The following is a 13292-nucleotide window of genomic DNA, read 5'->3' as shown; positions in this document are numbered from 1 at the left end:
CTGTGAATACGTATTCCACGTATTCCAAATGACCTCCAAAAGGGCCGTATTCCGTAACCCCCCCCCCCCCCAAATCTTCTGCACTCACTTTTTAGATACATAAAATTGCAGTTTTAGGCCGTATTCCACACACGTATTCCGGAATACGTATTCCAAACGAGGCCCCAAAATGGAGGTATTCCGTATAAAATTTTTTCGCTCCGCGAATTCACAGAGATCAGAGTAGGCCCCCCAGACAAAACAGAAGGGAGAGGTGGGTGGGTCACAGAAAGACTGCGGCCGCCAGCAACTGAGCGTCCTCGCTGGCGGACGGGGAGAACACAACGAAGGGACGTCCGAAACGCAACACAAGAAGGGACGCACGCACGTGTCCATCACCGGGATGAGATCGGGAGATTTACACATATCAGCCGAATATCTCCCGCTGGCATGTTTAATTTATCGCCGATCTGCAGCGGTGTTAGAACCTCGCGACTGGCTAGGCCGCCCATCGGAGCGCCGCCTCGCCGGGGTCTCGGCTCTGACGAGCCATGCTAGCTCCGGCCGCAGCCCCGCCCACAGCCGCCCTTGGTTCGTCCCCTCAGTATAGAGTCGAGAAGACACTAATCCTGGGGGAAGCAACCCTGGCGAGGCGGTCCTGCCGCGTGGCGAGCGGTCACACCGAGCTCCGGCTAACCGAGAGGGCGAGACGGGCCTGGTCGGTACAGCGTGAACAAAAGCGGGGAGGTTGGAATTCTTCTGCGTGAGCTCTATACCTAGCACCCTATGACCCTCCACAAGGAGTTCCGGCCTGCTAAACCACTGGGACAAGGCTCGCGATGGCGAACCAGCAGATAACCGCCGTGCCTGCCTGTCGATCCACGACCCGCAACTTGGCGGTCTGGTCGCCGGTGTCGACCGCCTGCACCGTGCCCGTCTTGCCGGCGCACCTCTCCCGCACACTGTCCTTGTCGAGGTCTATGGCGAGGCCCGCCGCGCGAGAGGAACGGTGCAACGCGGCGGCATCGCGGCACACCCGCACCTGCCCCCCCTCCGCGAGAGCAGCCGGGTCCCAAATCGCGTCGGACCCGTACCAGATTTCGGCGGCCCGGCCTGGCGACACCATCACCCGCACCTTGACCGATCGGTCACGCGAGTCGACCGCCGAAACCACGCCAAGCGTGCCTGCGAAGCGAGCACGAATCTCGTCCTTGTCGGTGCTGAACATGCTCGCGCGTGAGGCGCGCGAGATCTCCGCCACGTCGGCCGCGATCCAGCAGTCCACGCCGGGCCGCGGGAACGGTTTCTTCGCCGGCCGCTGCTGCTGGCCCTGGCCGCCGAACCCAAAGTCTGCTCCAAACCCATTCTGCCGCATGAACTCGCGTATCATAGCCTCCTGCGCGGCCTGGCTCGGGCCGCCCCCGCCCATGCCGCCGCCGCCAACAGTGCCAGTCAGGTCGAACTCGCGGCGCTTCTCCGGGTCCTTTAAGATCTCGTAAGCCTGTCCAACCGCCTGAAACTCCTCGTCGCCGCCGTTATTCCTGTCGGGGTGCAGTGCCGTCGCCTTTTTGCGGAAGGCCTTTTTGATCTCGTCGGCGGAGGCATCCGGGCTCACGCCAAGTGCCGCGTATGGGTTTGGCACCTCAGCGCCTGGCGCGCGGAACTGCATGCTGACCGCAGACTGGCGGCTGGAACTGCATGCCCATGGAGCTCTCGGCGTCGCTGACCGGCGGCTGGCGGGCGTTAGCCAGAGTACAGGCGCAACGGCTCCAAGGGCCAGCAGCTTCATGAAGGACGCCACGAACCGTCGTAGCTCACCTCTCTCCAAGCTCTCCTCGCCCCGCGCCCGCGAGGCCGCGAGGCGCGACGATGCCGAGAGAATTTTTTGTTCACGCCTCGCACGACACGTCTCCCATCCCTCCCTTGCGCCTCAGCTCGCAAACACTCACCCATTTGATTGTCACTGTCCGTGAGTGCGAGATTAGGGCTAGCCGCAGGCAGCTAGCCCATGAGGAGGGCGTCCATAGACACCTCACTAGACCCCACATACGGTCTCGTCCGTGCCTCGCCGGCCGGCCGGAGAGATTGCTAGAGGTGGAGCATGCTGCTCTAGCCTCACATGTCACTTCCTGTCGTCTGTTGTTTGTTGTGCCCTTGTTTGTTTCTCTTGGCACCTTGGAGTGCTGGGGGGGGCGACAGGGAGGATGTGGCCTTGAGTTATGTGTACGCCAAAACTCAGGGTGTGTGGCAGCCAGCTGGCTGTGTGTCTTGTGAGCTTGTTTGTGTCTGTGTGTCGCTCGTGCGTGTCGTCATCATCTGTCCAGCGTCCACCCATACCGCGTTGGTGTCCAGTCCGAGCCTGGCTGTTCTTCACCTTTCTACCTACCTACCTACCTGGGTTATCTCTTTTCTTTCTTTCTTTCTTCTTTACAGGGGACCCTGTCCTCGTCCCATCCCTCGTTTGGATTACGGGCGCGCTCTGGCACTTTGCGTCCGAACAAGCACGTGCACCACACGCTCCACGGGAGCCGCCTCTCTCGGCTACGGGACCGGCCCCAGCTTCGGCTGAGGGCTGACAAGCTGCCGAGCCCAAATCACTGTGGGAGTCGTGATTTCTTGTTGGTTTTCTAAAATCTCTCTCTAACGTCTAAGCACTAAGGCTAAGCGACTCCCGCGCGGGCCGAGAAAGGAAAAGATTCGGGCAGCGGCTCCCCGGCCCTGCCCCTGGATGGGTGGTGGTTGCTGACCGCACTTATGCTCTAAAAAGAGACGAGATAGTATGGAGAGTAAGGTCTCGCGGGGGGAAGCACAGAGGTCGCGGAAGAGGGACGGCGATTGTCGCTCTCCGCCAGCACACACATGGGCATGCTTGCGCCTTTGGAAAAGAAAAGAACCCGCTTCCCAACACGAGAACACCTCATCCCTCCCAGTCCTGGCCGATGGCCTCCACGTTGCGCGCGAAACCAGCCTCGTTCGCGCGTACGAGCGACGCCGCCAGCGCCTGTAGGACGGCGCGGCGGCGCGGCAGCTCGAGCATCAGCCCCTGGCCGGCCTCGCGCATCGAGACCAGGACGGCGTAGGCGGAGGCAGCCCACTCGGCGGAGGCGGCGCTCGTGCGGACGAGAGCCGTGCCCGCGGCGCACGAGGGGCGGACGCTCGCATCGAGCGCCCAGAGGTAGGCGCTGAAGGCGGTTTCGTGCGCTGCGCTCTCCGCGCAGCGCAGGGACGAGGGCATCCAACGCGTCCGCCGCTGCCGGGATGTGCAGGCGCCGCATCTCGCCCCACACCTCGGTCGCGGCGGCGAGGTGCTCCGCAATGCTCGACTCACACAGTCCCTCGAGGAGCAGGCTGAGGTCGAGCCCCCGCGCCACGAGCGCGAGCGTGCGCGGCACCGCGGGGGCGCCCTCGCCACCCTCGCCGCCCCTCGCGTGCCCAAAGGCCTCCCACGCATCGACCATCTCGCGGTGGCGCGAGGAGAGGTTGATGAAGCCGACGAGGTGGGGCATGGAGTCGTGCGAAACGGGGAGCCGGAGGAAGCCACGCAGCTCCGCCGCCGCCGCGACTAGGTTCGCATCACGCACCGCGCGCACGAACCTCCTTGCGCCCGCCGACGCGAGGCTTTGCCCCACCTCGGCCGGGTCCGCGGCAGGCCGCGCGGCAGGCCGCGCTTGCACCTCCGCCGCCCCTTCCTCCCTCTCACCTCTCTGCCGCTTCGACGGCGGCGCAGAGTCGGGCGGCGGCCGAAGCGGCTCGCCGCTCCCTCCGCTCTCGCCGGCTCCACCGCCTCCCCCTTTCGCGACGCCTGCTCCGGTCTCGGTGGCGCCTTGAACGCGGCCCGCCACCGTAGACAGTCCACGAGGGAAGACGCGCAGGAAGCGCATCTCACCCTTGCCGTACGAGCGGGAGGAGAGGCCGAGGGAGAGGGCTGCGCCATGCATCTCCTTCCGCTCGCCCTGACTCAGCCCAATTAGGTCCAGCCCGCGCAGGCCAGTGCTCTCTTGGCGGGTCGTGTCGGCGAGCAGCCGCGCCAGCGCCTCCTTGAGCTGCTGCCGCGTCAGAGGCTGTTGTGTCGCGCCGGCACTGGCGCCGAGCCCTTCCCGTCGATCATTGTTTGAGAGCGAGTCGGAGAGTGGCTGAACACGGCCCTCGCCCAGCCTGCCCAGCCCGGAGCCCTGCTGCCAACCCAGCTTGCGCAGCATGCGGAACCCAAAGCCTTCCGGTTCTTCTTCCGGTGGTGCCGCCGCGCCACTCAATCCCAGCAGCTCTTCGCGCGACACTGCATTCTGCGACGGCGCCACCATCTGTTCTGAGCTCGAGTAGCCCTGAACTGCGGCGCTCAGCTCCGCCTGACTCGCCTCAAGCGCAGCGACACCCGTCACGACGCAGTCCTTGCACTTCCTCTCGTGCGCGGCCTTGCGCATCTGCGACTTTGAGAAGCTGTCCGGTGGCTTCACCTCGCCGCATGCCGCGCACGGTGGCCGAGACTGGCTGTTCTTCCGGTGCATGATCGAGAGGTCGGGGAGGAGAGATGCCATGCATGTATCCTGTTCGTAGCCAGGTAGCTGTGAAGAGGATGCGAACCCATCGTCCGATATTGCTTCTTGCTTTTGGTATAGGGCTGAAATTCTTCGGCAAATGGCACACATGGAGTCGGGGGCGAGCGGCTGCCAAGAAGGCGCGCTGCTCGTTCCCCGGCTGCACCCCCACACACAGAGGTACTGGAGTAGGTGGAGGTCTCGTGGTTGGGCATGTGTGGACCTCACTCTTCAGGAGGCAGAGAGGGGTTGGTGGCGGGTTCTTCTCGCGAGAGAGCGGGAGCGTGAGCACGCGAGGCGTGGCGAGGACGCCTGAGGGGGACTGCCCGCAGGACAGCGGCGTCGCGTGTCCATGATCGCGGCGGCTCAGACTCGCTTTTGCCCCAGGGCAAAGGTGGACACTGTCCTGTGGTCGTGCGATGCCCCTCTGCGAGCCGCCGTTCACGGCGTCATTCCACACGCTCCCTTCTCGTTCTTAGATACACGTGATATCGTAGATAAGTTGTAGTATCCTGTTCGTAGCCAGGTAGCTGTGAAGAGGATGCGAACCCATCGTCCGATATTGCTTCTTGCTTTTGGTATAGGGCTGAAATTCTTCGGCAAATGGCACACATGGAGTCGGGGGCGAGCGGCTGCCAAGAAGGCGCGCTGCTCGTTCCCCGGCTGCACCCCCACACACAGAGGTACTGGAGTAGGTGGAGGTCTCGTGGTTGGGCATGTGTGGACCTCACTCTTCAGGAGGCAGAGAGGGGTTGGTGGCGGGTTCTTCTCGCGAGAGAGCGGGAGCGTGAGCACGCGAGGCGTGGCGAGGACGCCTGAGGGGGACTGCCCGCAGGACAGCGGCGTCGCGTGTCCATGATCGCGGCGGCTCAGACTCGCTTTTGCCCCAGGGCAAAGGTGGACACTGTCCTGTGGTCGTGCGATGCCCCTCTGCGAGCCGCCGTTCACGGCGTCATTCCACACGCTCCCTTCTCGTTCTTAGATACACGTGATATCGTAGATAAGTTGTAGTATCCTGTTCGTAGCCAGGTAGCTGTGAAGAGGATGCGAACCCATCGTCCGATATTGCTTCTTGCTTTTGGTATAGGGCTGAAATTCTTCGGCAAATGGCACACATGGAGTCGGGGCCGAGCGGCTGCCAAGAAGGCGCGCTGCTCGTTCCCCGGCTGCACCCCCTTGCGAGCATGTACGAGGTTGCCCGAAATGCCGCCTGCCGTTTGGTAGATTGGAAGAAGACCCTTGGACCAAAGCAGCCCGGAGAATCGGCGCGCAGTCCCAGACTGACGGCCGGTGGCATGAAGCAAGATCGACTTCGGACCAAGTGTCACGTGACGCCCCCCGGGGGGGGGGGGCAAACGTGACGAAATTGCCAATTTGCGCCCTCGGCCCGACCTCTTGGCTAGAAATGACTCCCCCGATGCTCGGTTTGAACATCTCGCAAGCTGGCGTCGCTCGCATAACTGTGACGGAAGGGAGATCCAGAGCAGCTCCTGCTCTGCCCGCCGCCTGGCTGTTTGGCGACAGCAGAAGCCCGCGCAACTGCGTGGGTCCGCGCCACAGGTAGAGACGTTGAGCTTGGCAATGATTTGGTTGTCGTTCGGTCACGGGGCCTGGCGAGGTAGGAGCAGTGCCGATGCGGCGAATAGTCGTGCTTAGCTTCCTAGGCACCCGCAAATGTGCCCTCAACGCGATGCGTCGGCCGGCGGCGCGAGACGAGCGCCGTGCCGCTCCGTCGGTGCGCCGCGCTGTTACTCCGCCGCTAGCCGAGCCAAGGCACGCCATCGCCATCGGGGTGGCGATGGATGCGTGCTGGCGAGGGTCGGGGCGGCGGTCCTGACGCGCCGCTGCGTGGCCGCAGTGGCGCGCTCGACGCCGTGCGTCGAGTAGAGGAGCCGCGACGAGGGCGAGGCCGCCCTGTCGCCGCGTAGCGAGCCGGGCCTGTCCGCCGAGCCGCTGCGAGCCGCTCGCCCGTGAGGCGGCGTCGGCAGCGTGTGCAGCTGGCGAGGCGGTGGCCGCTAAGTGCGGTGGTGCTGCCGACGCGATGCCTCGGTTGGCGTGTCGGTGCCCACGCCCGGCTCCGCCTCGGGGGGCGGTGGGGATCGCGGTCGCTGTCGCGCCGTGTCCCGCAGGAGCGCACCCGTTGGGCCGATTCCCTGCACTGCGCCACGCGTGGGCGCTCCGTCAGTGCGCGTGCAGCTCGCGAGCGCTGTGAGGGAATGAACCTCGGGCTCGAGCCAGTGAGCTGCAGCGCCTCTGTCGGTGCCCACGCCCGGCTCCGCCTCGGGGGGCGGTGGGGATCGCGGCCGCTGTCGCGCCGCAGGAGCGCACCCGTTGGGCCGTTTCCCTGCACTAGATGGCGCAAGGGCCTTAGATGGCGCAAGGGCCTTAGATGGCGCAAGGGCCTTAGATGGCGCAAGGGCCTTACATTAGATGGCGCAAGGGCCTTACATTAGATGGCGCAAGGGCCTTACACTAGATGGCGTAGGGCCTTAGATGGCGCAAGGGCCTTAGATGGCGCAAGGGCCTTAGATGGTCTCCGCAAGGGCGGCCGCATGGGGTATGCCGAGCCGCTGCACCTGGCAGCGTGTGCAGCTGGCGAGGCGGCGGCTGCATTCGGCTCTCTCCTACGCATCCGCCGCGTGAGCGCGGTGGCACTGCCGACGCGATGCGTCGGCTGGCGGCGCGAGACGAGCGCCGTGCAGCTCCGTCGGCGCGCCGCGCTGTTACTCCGCCGCTAGCCGAGCCAAGGCACGCCATCGCCATCGGGGTGGCGACGGATGTGTGCTGGCGAGGGTCGGGGCGGCGGTCCTGACGCGCCGCTGCGTGGCCGCAGTGGCGCGCTCGACGCCGTGCGTCGAGTAGAGGAGCCGCGACGAGGGCGAGGCCGCCATGTCGCCGCGTGGCGAGCCAGGCCTGTCCGCCGAGCCGCTGCGAGCCGCTCGCCCGTGAGGCGGCGTCGGCAGCGTGTGCAGCTGGCGAGGCGGTGGCCGCATTCGGCTCTCTCCTGGGCATCCGCCGCGTAAGCGCGGTGGTGCTGCCGACGCGATGCGTCGGCTGGCGGCGCGAGACGAGCGCCGTGCCGCTCCGTCGGTGCGCCGCGCTGTTACTCCGCCGCTAGCCGAGCCAAGGCACGCCATCGCCATCGGGGTGGCGATGGATGCGTGCTGGCGAGGGGCGGCGGGCGGGGCGGCGGTCCTGACGCGCCGCTGCGTGGCCGCAGTGGCGCGCTCGACGCCGTGCGTCGAGTAGAGGAGCCGCGACGAGGGCGAGGCCGCCCTGTCGCCGCGTGGCGAGCCGGGCCTGTCCGCCGAGCCGCTGCGAGCCGCTCGCCCGTGAGGCGGCGTCGGCAGCGTGTGCAGCTGGCGAGGCGGTGGCCGCATTCGGCTCTCTCCTGGGCATCCGCCGCGTAAGCGCGGTGGTGCTGCCGACGCGATGCGTCGGTTGGCGGCGCGGGACGAGCGCCGTGCCGCTCCGTCGGTGCGCCGCGCTGTTGCTCCGCCGCTAGCCGAGCCAAGGCACGCCATCGCCATCGGGGTGGCGACGGATGTGTGCTGGCGAGGGTCGGCGGGCGGGGCGGCAGTCCTGACGCGCCGCTGCGTGGCCGCAGTGGCGCGCTCGACGCCGCGCGTCGAGTAGAGGAGCCGCGACGAGGGCGAGGCCGCCCTGTCGCCGCGTAGCGAGCCGGGCCTGTCCGCCGAGCCGCTGCGAGCCGCCCGCCCGTGAGACGGCGTCGGCAGCGTGTGCAGCTGGCGAGGCGGTGGCCGCATTCGGCTCTCTCCTGGGCATCCGCCGCGTAAGCGCGGTGGTGCTGCCGACGCGATGCGTCGGCTGGCGGCGCGAGACGAGCGCCGTGCCGCTCCGTCGGCGCGCCGCGCTGTTGCCCCGCCGCTAGCCGAGCCAAGGCACGCCATCGCCATCGGGTTGGCGACGGATGCGTGCTGGCGAGGGAGGCGGGCCTTATGCGCGACTCATTGCGCATCCGTTCCTGGGGGCGGCATCACAAGCGCTGCTGGGCTGCCGGGTTGGTCCTCGAGCCTCTGCTGTCACCAGTCGAAGCGGTGTCGGCGTCGAAGCGAGCCGAGGACCGCCGCGGCTCGGCAAACAGGGCGCCGTGTGTCGCCGCCTCGTCTTTCTTCTTTTCGCGAGAGAGCGGGAGCGTGAGCACGCGAGGCGTGGCGAGGACGCCTGAGGGGGACTGCCCGCAGGACAGCGGCGTCGCGTGTCCATGATCGCGGCGGCTCAGACTCGCTTTTGCCCCAGGGCAAATGGACACTGTCCTGTGGTCGTGCGATGCCCCTCTGCGAGCCGCCGTTCACGGCGTCATTCCACACGCTCCCTTCTCGTTCTTAGATACACGTGATATCGTAGATAAGTTGTAGGAGCGCAAAAAGGAATTGTCGCGGGGTTACTGACTGCACTCCAAGTGCTCCAAGTGCAAAATGGGAGAGCAACACAAAACGGCCCCGCGGGAGAGAGATTTGTTTTGTCCCCGCGGCGTCTCGCCATCCCGCATCCGGATGAGGTGACCTCCACGAGGAGACGAAGGAGGTGTACGAGGGCGAGGTCACTTGGAGCTCGTTCGCAGATTATTTCCCCTACCTCTCTCCCGCCACAGCAGGGGTACTCGAGTACAAACCGCCCGCCCGCACACGTACTTAGTCGTCCAGCTCACACAGCGCCGCCACCCCCCTCTTCACCCAGTGTTCCTGCGGCTGCTCCTCTAACCGCGGCAGCTTGAGGAACATGACAAAGTTGGTCGAATGGCCCGTCGTCGAGAGCGTGCCGCGCCGGTCGGACGTCTTGTAGAGGGGGCAGAGGTAGTGCGCCCGGTCGGCGATGTCAGCCTCCCGTTGCGGTCGCAGCCAGAGGGAGGGGAGTTTGGTGAAGAGTACCTTAGGTTCCGACTCGCCGAGCACCGCGCTGCTCTCGTCGAAGCGCGCGCCCTCCAGGAAGATCCCGTGCACGTACACGCCCTCCTGCGGCGCGACGGAGCAGTCGTGGTTCGCCGGGAGCACGTGCATGTCAAAGCCGAGGTGGTCGATCGGGATCGCGTTGGCCCTCGCGTAGTTTTGGCTGGAGCCCGTGAGGAACGCCTGTGTGAAGAAAAAGCCGGAGATCCAAAAGTGGGTCGGCACGCCGTTGTCGAGCCAGCCCTGGAAGAAGGCTAGGCCCTCCGTCGCGGTTGCTTGCAGCACGTTGGGTTTGGCCACGGTCGACGCCATCACCTTCCGCCATAGCCGATCCACCTGGGTGAAGCGCATGGCCTCCTGCGGCATCTGCCGCATGATGTCTTCCGATGAGAAAATTGGCTCGAGGTACAGCCAGACCGACTGACACTTGAGCCACTCGTCGATGACCTCCTGCATGCCGATCAGCTTTGCCTCCCACGCGTGCACGCGCGCCTCGAAAGGGCGGATGAAGGGCGACCCACGCATCGCCTGTGTCTTCACAATGTGGTCGTCGAAGAGCGACTGGATCTCGTCCAGGGCACGCAAAATGTGCGTGCCGGTGTCGCGATACTCGGCCGTGTCAAAGACGACCGGCCTCCACTCGGCCAACATCTTGTCGAGCGTCTTTTCGAGCGAGTGCTCCTTCGAGGCCATCTCCGAAACCTCCTGGAGCGCCGCCAAGTCCTTGTCGACACCCTCCTCAAGCAGCATCGCCAGAGTTGTGACGCCGGGCTGAGGCTTGACGCTCTTGCCGAGCGTCTCGTCCAGGTGGCGCCAGTGGCGCTCGCGAAGGCCCGGGTTCAGCACAGCTGCAAGTAATGGTAGGTGTTCTTTGAAGTCGTCCAGCTTGGCGCGCACCTGACTTATGACACCGAGTGGCCCCTCGTGCCCGACCAAGAGCTTGCTGACCTTGTACAGCTGCCGCCGCCACTCGTCGACGTCTTGCTCGACTTGCTCTGTGGAGATTTCGACGACAGGCCCCTCCATCCAGGTCGGGTGCGCGCGCGAGAAAGCGGCGGCGATGCGCCACAAGTTCGCGTGAGGCTCGAGGGCCTTCTCCAGCTCCGCAAGCTGCGGATACTCTATCTGCTCCCAGCCGAAGAGTACAGCTCGTGAGTTGTACAGCGCCCCCTGCTGCTTGGCAGCCTCGAGCTGCTCCTTGAGCTCCGTGACGTGCGCAGACGTCTCCTCGACGTTGCTGTTGGCGTTGAAGGCCGTCAGCGTCTTCGCCTCTGCCTCCCACGCCTCGAGTTGCTCGCCAAACCGCTCGCGGTCAGACTGCAGCTGCTCCTGAAACTGGATCGTATCGCGCTCCTGTTTGAGCTGCGCTGCCGCTGCCTGTTGCTCGATACGATGCGGCCAGCCCACTGCCTCGTGCAGCGCGGCGGAGGTCTCGTCTGGTAAGGCATAGGAGAACTGGTCGAGCACCGCCGCGCGCGCAAGCAGCTCGGTGGCAACGGTAAGACTGATGTCCCCGCACTCATCCGCGGCGGAGTCGAGCTGCTCCTTCATCGCCATCGCCGCCTCAGTCGAGTCCGAATCTTGCGTGAGCGAAGCTAAGAGCGACGAGGAGCGGCTCGCGACCGAAGCCGTCTTCTCAACGAGCTCGGCGTGAAGGAGGTCCGCAACGCCGCGTTGCAGAGTCTCAGCCTTCGCGACAAGCTCGGCACGGAGCTCCTCCGTGTGGACCAAGAGCAGCCGGCAGTGCACCTCGGATGGTGCCGCCGCTCGCACTGTCTCAGCCACCTCGCCCCAGCGTCGCAGCTCAACGCCAAAGGCCTCGAGGCTCGGCGCCGACTCGCGCAAGCCATCGAGGTAGCCGCTCTCCGCCATACTGGCCAGCTCCTCGAACTGGGCCATGTGCGCACGCAGCTGCCGCGGCCGCTCCAGGGAACGCTCAACCATCCTGCGCACCTCGCCACGTGCTGCCAGCACACTCATGCGTCGTGGGCAGAGGCGTGCGTCGTCGGAGGCAGCCTTATCGAGCGACCGTAGCTCTTCGAGTGCATCCACGCCCAGCTCAGAGGCGACGACGGCAGGCAAGCCCGCGGTAGCACCGGCAGCGCGGTCAAAGAGCCCCTCGAGCGCAGCCGCCACCTCTTCGAGAGTCGGCGCAAAGACGAGCGAGCTGTCCTCGAGCCGCAGGGCAACCGCGAGCAGCGGTGGCGCGGCGGGAGGCCATTCGTGCACCCACTGAATGACAGGTGAACTGCACTCCGACGCTGGCACTGCAAACCTGCACACGAGGCGCAGAATCTCCGCGAGCGTCGAGTACTCGAGGGCCTGCAGCTGATCTTGCATCATGAGGCGCAGTAGCTGCAACAGCCGAGGGCCGCGCCCATGGGCGTAGCTGTTGGTGGAGATGCCCCTCATCGCCCCGACTTCCTGTGCGAGAATGCGCTCGCATGCGGGCACCCATTCCTCACGAAGGCGCCGGCCGACGCCGTCGACGTGTGTCGCTTGTGTTTCGATGAACTCATCGAGCTTGCACGGCAGCTCCATAGGAAGCCCAGCGACGAGTGAGGTGGCGCTAAGCCAGAGCGACTCAGCCCACACGCGGCGGGTGCAGCGGAGCAACGCGGAGTCCGCAACGAGAGCTGGTGGCGAGGGGAGAGGGGTGGCGCCCGTCCCCGCCGCTGGCCATATCGCTTCCACCCCGAGGGACGGCGCGGGCGCATCGGAAGGCGGTGGCAGCCCGGGCGGCGTCGAAACTGAGCAGGTGCGCAATGACTGATCGAGCGCTGCCCGTCCCATTGCCTGGCTGTAAATCTCGAGCTGCGCACCAAGTGCCTGGCTGGTGATGCCCTCGAACCAAGCGACAATCTGCGCCGGAGCAGCAACCGTTCGCTCTACCCCTCCACCAAGGGCGCACTGATGATACCGCGCCTCGGCTTCAACCTGGGAGCGCAACGCTCGAGCGGCGCCCAATCGTGCGCGGAATCTCCTCTCGTCCTCACTATCAAACTGCAGGTTCAGCCGAGTCACTTGCTTCGTGCGGCCGCTCCCCCATCGTATCGTGAATGTTCCGCTTGCAGGGTCATGTCGGATCACCGTGCAAGGCTCCCACGACGTATCGCCTGAGGTCGAGCGGAAGCGCGAGCGAGCCGACACCGGTGTCTCAGAGAGGTGATGCCACGTCTCTAGTAGAAGCGGCTCCATGGTCTCTGGGTTGTCGAAGACCTCGAGCGGCAGGAAGCTCGACGGCAGAGGCTGAGCTGCGTCCGGTGCCGGGGTGAGGCCAAGCTGCGGACTCGACTCGAGCGTCTCTTGGCTGACGGCAACTTCGAGCTTGCCGCCGAGGAGGAGCGCGTCGGGGCCGAATCTACGGACCTTCTGGGTGGCTGCCATGTCGCGGTAGTTGGGACCGGGTGTGCACCCGGCCTCAGCTGCTGCCAGCCATGGCCGTGCAGCTTCTGCCCGGCTGCGCACCCCCGCCTTTGGTGGTGACGGCCTTGACGGCGGCGGCGGGACAGGCTGGGCTGCGTCGGCATCTAGCTCCCCATCGGAGCCCCGGAGGAGCACCTTTGGGATACGGAGCCGTGTCACTGTGCGTGCACCTTGCTCAGCGTCTCCTCTCCGTGGGCGGGGGCGGTATGTGTGCTTGGGAAGCAGTTGAGCACGAGGTGCCGCCTCGCCATTAGGCGCGGTCGGCAGCGTGCTTGCAAGGGTGGATGATTGACGAAGGCGCTGCACCGCACGTATTGCCAACGTCTTTCTGCTTCTGTCCTCCATACAATGCTTTTGCGGTCTCTTTTCCGCTTTCTCTTTTATTTAACTTTCTTAATTTCGTCCTGTTTGTCTTGGTTACACCGCTTTTTTTTTTTTTTTT

At 65.4% G+C, this 13292-nt stretch overlaps 5 protein-coding genes across 5 annotated transcripts; 1 reads left to right on the top strand and 4 right to left on the bottom strand.

Moving 5' to 3' along the window:
• Positions 1–793: 793 nt before the first annotated feature.
• On the bottom strand, positions 794–1648 carry EMIHUDRAFT_207027 (hypothetical protein; the record flags this gene model as incomplete). Its single annotated transcript, XM_005776370.1, has 1 exon — positions 794–1648. One exon carries the CDS (start codon positions 1646–1648, stop codon positions 794–796), a length of 855 nt encoding a protein of 284 aa, XP_005776427.1.
• Positions 1649–2818: 1170 nt separating this feature from the next.
• On the bottom strand, positions 2819–3322 carry EMIHUDRAFT_354581 (hypothetical protein; the record flags this gene model as incomplete). The annotated part of the gene is made up of 1 exon (XM_005776369.1): positions 2819–3322. A coding segment is annotated over one exon (315 nt), but the record flags the coding sequence as incomplete, so codon positions are not given.
• A 1196-nt stretch (positions 3323–4518) lies between these two features.
• On the top strand, positions 4519–6182 carry EMIHUDRAFT_354579 (hypothetical protein). The gene is given in 3 exon segments (XM_005776368.1): positions 4519–4659; positions 5681–5849; positions 5868–6182. The coding sequence occupies 3 exon segments, from the start codon at positions 4615–4617 to the stop codon at positions 5873–5875; spliced, it is 222 nt and encodes a 73-aa protein (XP_005776425.1). The 5' UTR covers positions 4519–4614; the 3' UTR covers positions 5876–6182.
• A 1055-nt stretch (positions 6183–7237) lies between these two features.
• Positions 7238–8281, bottom strand: EMIHUDRAFT_207025 (hypothetical protein; the record flags this gene model as incomplete). The annotated part of the gene is made up of 2 exons (XM_005776367.1): positions 7238–7486; positions 7715–8281. 2 exons carry the CDS (start codon positions 8279–8281, stop codon positions 7238–7240), a joined length of 816 nt encoding a protein of 271 aa, XP_005776424.1.
• Positions 8282–9169: 888 nt separating this feature from the next.
• EMIHUDRAFT_64989 (hypothetical protein) lies at positions 9170–9736 on the bottom strand (the record flags this gene model as incomplete). The annotated part of the gene is made up of 1 exon (XM_005776366.1): positions 9170–9736. One exon carries the CDS (start codon positions 9734–9736, stop codon positions 9170–9172), a length of 567 nt encoding a protein of 188 aa, XP_005776423.1.
• Between the last annotated feature and the right edge of the window lie 3556 nt (positions 9737–13292).

The sequence above is a fragment of the Emiliania huxleyi genome (genome assembly GCF_000372725.1).
Source record: "Emiliania huxleyi CCMP1516 unplaced genomic scaffold EMIHUscaffold_28, whole genome shotgun sequence".
Lineage (NCBI taxonomy): Eukaryota > Haptophyta > Isochrysidales > Noelaerhabdaceae > Emiliania > Emiliania huxleyi.
This window is presented reverse-complemented; position numbering and strand designations above follow the sequence as displayed.

Excerpts from the sequence above, each read along its gene's own strand:
- EMIHUDRAFT_354579 (XM_005776368.1), top strand. The coding sequence starts at position 4,615 with ATGGCACACATGGAGTCGGGGGCGAGCGGCTGCCAAGAAGGCGCG. Across the intron at positions 4,660-5,680 it reads GCGGCTGCCAAGAAGGCGCG|CTGCACCCCCTTGCGAGCAT; the intron begins CTGCTCGTTCCC and ends CTCGTTCCCCGG.